This window comes from Maylandia zebra, linkage group LG16 (assembly GCF_041146795.1).
Source record: "Maylandia zebra isolate NMK-2024a linkage group LG16, Mzebra_GT3a, whole genome shotgun sequence".
In the NCBI taxonomy this organism is placed as follows: Eukaryota; Metazoa; Chordata; class Actinopteri; order Cichliformes; family Cichlidae; genus Maylandia; species Maylandia zebra.
This window is the reverse complement of record NC_135182.1, coordinates 34011298-34014783: the sequence shown is the minus strand read 5'-3', so window position 1 is coordinate 34014783 and position 3486 is coordinate 34011298. Positions and strand designations below refer to the sequence as shown.

At 38.6% G+C, this 3486-nt stretch overlaps 1 protein-coding gene across 1 annotated transcript; it reads left to right on the top strand.

Annotated features, from left to right (window-relative positions):
• The first annotated feature begins 214 nt into the window (after nt 1–214).
• Nucleotides 215–2035, top strand: LOC143412918 (olfactory receptor 5AR1-like). The gene is made up of 3 exons (XM_076874723.1): nt 215–306; nt 1150–1485; nt 1834–2035. Exons 1-3 carry the CDS (start codon nt 215–217, stop codon nt 2033–2035), a joined length of 630 nt encoding a protein of 209 aa, XP_076730838.1.
• Nucleotides 2036–3486: the final 1451 nt, after the last annotated feature.

The following is a 3486-nucleotide window of genomic DNA, read 5'->3' as shown; positions in this document are numbered from 1 at the left end:
GAGAGCTACATTGATGGCATCTTCTATGGATCTGTTCGCATGATTTTCAAACTGGTAATCACTGGTCTGATCCACAATGAAGACGAGTCCACGTACAGACAGGATGTGGACCAGCTGTTCCACTGTTGCAGTCAGAACCACCAGGACCCGACTGTGGACGTGACAGTGAACCTTCAGACTCGCCCTAACTATACTTAAAAATAGAGTACTTACCATGGATCACGTCAGATTCCTAGGACCCACCTTTCCACGCGATCTGAAGTGGTCCCCACATATAGACTCTATCCAGAAGAAGGCCCAGCAGAGGTTATGGTTCCTGCAGCAACTCAGAATTTACAACCTGATCTCTGAGACCATGGTTTTATGCAAAAAAACTTTTGATTTACTCTTTTCTGGGCTGGAGGAACAGGGGGTGATCGTGGTGCAACGATAAGGTTACATCACTCTGCAGAAAATTGGAGAGGTACCTGGGATAGAATCTTTCCATTGTGGAATAGGAAAGGTAGAGAGTGAGCAGGCGGCAGAGTAACAGGTAAGTAGCAGGTAACAGCTGCAAACAATTCTTTTTTCCACAGAGTTACTAAGAGGCAAAGACAAAGCAACATTCACAAGAACTTCTTACTGTCTTTCTAGTGACTTCAGCAAACGTCAGAGAGCCTGATCATTATCACTGAAGCAACAATGATCTGACTGGACTACGAAAGACTACAAACGAAAAACAGAAGAGAACCACAACAAGCCCTGGACAAATATGTTTAATTGGCATAAATGTAAGAAATTCCTAACAGTATTATGAAGAAAGCATCTTTTAAATAAAGTTGTAAAACGTTTGAATATTTCTTTTTCAAGAACCTGCAGGTTTGTTTTATTATGTGTTTAGTACATGATACATATTAAATCCCCTGTGATTTTCCAAAGCTGTGAGCTTTCATTCCAGATCAATGATTGGCTGGTTTGAAATCCCAGCTCACGTGTTGCTGTTATCTGTACCTGATAGAGGAGAGAGGAGAACAGAGACCAGATACAGTGAGCGACTAGGCTTCACTTAGGTCTCTCAATCACAATGAATAATGTTTCTGTAATAACAATGTTTTTTCTTTCAGGTTTCAATGAAACAGTCAGTCACAGGTTTGTTCTCTTTTTCCTCAGTTTGTTTTGCTACTGCATCATTTGCCTGCTAAATGTTTCTCTCATTGTGATCATCATCTTGGACAGCAACCTCCATGAATCAATGTATATTCTGCTCTGTGTCTTTTGCATCAATGCACTTTATGGAACAGCAGGTTTCTTTCCCAAATTTCTCTGGGATCTCCTCTCTGATGTTCATCTCATTTCATATTATGGTTGCCTTATTCAGACTAAGGTGATTTATTCTTTTCTCTGCGGCGAACTCTCAATTCTTGCACTCATGGCATATGACAGATATGTGGCCATATGTCAGCCACTGAAGTACCACTCTATCATGTCAAAGCAAAGAGTCATAAGGTTTGCATGTTTTTTGTGGTTCACAAATTTCTGCATTATGGCTGTGAATGCCTTTCTAACATCCAGACTGAAGTTATGCAGCCCGTATCTTTCCACACTCTTCTGTGTGAACTGGATTATTGTTCAACTCGCTTGTTTTCCAGCACAAACTATAGTTAATGGCATATTTGCAAATATTACAATAATTATTTATTTGCTTCATGGTGTTTTTATAGTTTGGTCCTATCTGTATATCATTCAAACATGTGTAAAGTCTATAGAAAACAGGGCAAAGTTCATGCAAACATGTGTCCCACATCTCATCTCATTATTTACTTTTGTTGTGGCAGTACTTACTGATGTTATAAGTATGCGACTGGGTTCGAAAGAGTTGCCTCGGACCCTTCAAAACTTTGTAGCAATAGAAGTTCTTGTAATTCCTCCTATTATGAATCCTCTGATTTACGGTTTCAAACTGACCAAAATCCGAAAAAAAATTTATAGTGTTGTTATTTTAAAAGGAACTAATTTTTGTTTTATTCAATCAGAAAATAGTTTCACACACAGCTAAGTGTCACACCCATTGTTTGACATCCATTTTAAAATAAGTCCAAAAAAATGTTTAATTTTTACTGAAATTTGTGTTTTATTTGGAGTTGTCTGAAAACATGTCTATTGATGTGAGCGGATATGATGTTTTATTATTTATCTGCATTTCCCAGATGATTTACATTTTGTATATGTCTTTGCACTAAATGTATTTTTGATGGTCACCTGCCTAATTACCAAAAAAACACTGATATGTAGAAAGGCTGTAAATTTCAGTCTTTCTTCTCATTACTGTTCAAGGAAATAACTGGCACCGTGGAGACTGCACATGTGAAAAGGATTAAAAGACAAACTGTTTTAGATGTGGCAGCACTATCAGAGTGTCAGTCTATTTTGATATTATGCTGTCTTATAAATCTGATCCACAACCACATGGATGTGAAGCAGTTTTAGTAGTTTTCTCAGTTTATCCTCTTTTTCTTTAACACTTATTGAAACAGTCAGAGGTTTTAGCAACTGAACCAGTTTTAGAATTTCTGCTTAATCAAACATGAAATCCGTTTTTACTTAACACTTGTACAATTAAATGGCTTTTCCATTGTTTGAAGGATTGAAAGTTGAAGCTGAAGATGTACAGTGCAAATCAGTTTTTCTACATGACAAAATGTTTCTTTTTACTGTATTAAGTAAAAAGAAATGATCTGTTAAACAGTAAGAAATAAATGTGTACAATTGCAAAAAAAAAAAAAAAAAAGATCTGGTAGCTCATTTCTCAGCAGCAGGTGAGGCCAAGAAGCACCACATCCCACACACAAACTACCAGCAAAGGCCTCCCCAATAGGCGTGTTCTCTCCCTGCTGTTCTTGACCCTCTAAACTGATTGACTAGAATGCCTTTTATTGTCACTATACACATGTACAAAGAGATTGAGAGCATCTCCTACCCAGTGCAGACATGTGGGGAAAGAAGAAAGGGGGGTGAGGTGCACAGTTCTGTGGCACTGTATACATATGAGCAGGTCAATATCAAAAAATATCAAATATACAAATACTGAAAAAAAATAAATAGTCTATATTTACAGTGAGGTATTTTGACATAAATTAAATATTGCACAGTGGTGGTAGTGGTTGTATATTCTGTGTATAGAGGAGAGGCTTGAATTGGGGGGTGAAACTGTGTCGTCGGTTCATGTGTGAGTTCAGGGTGCTCATGGCTTTTGCAAAGGAACTGTTCCTAAGTCTGTCAGTGTTTGTGCTGATGCACCTGTAGCGCTTCCCTGAGGGAAGCAGGTCAAGCAGGTCAAAACCTGGGTGGGAGCTGCCCTTGATGATGTTTGTTGCTCTGTTGAGGCAGCGGGTGAAATAAATGTCTGACAAGGAGGGGAGAGGGCAGCCAATAATCTTCTGTGCTGCCTTGATTACACTGTGAAGCTTCACTCTGTTCCCATCTGGTCAGCTGCCGTACCTTACTTAT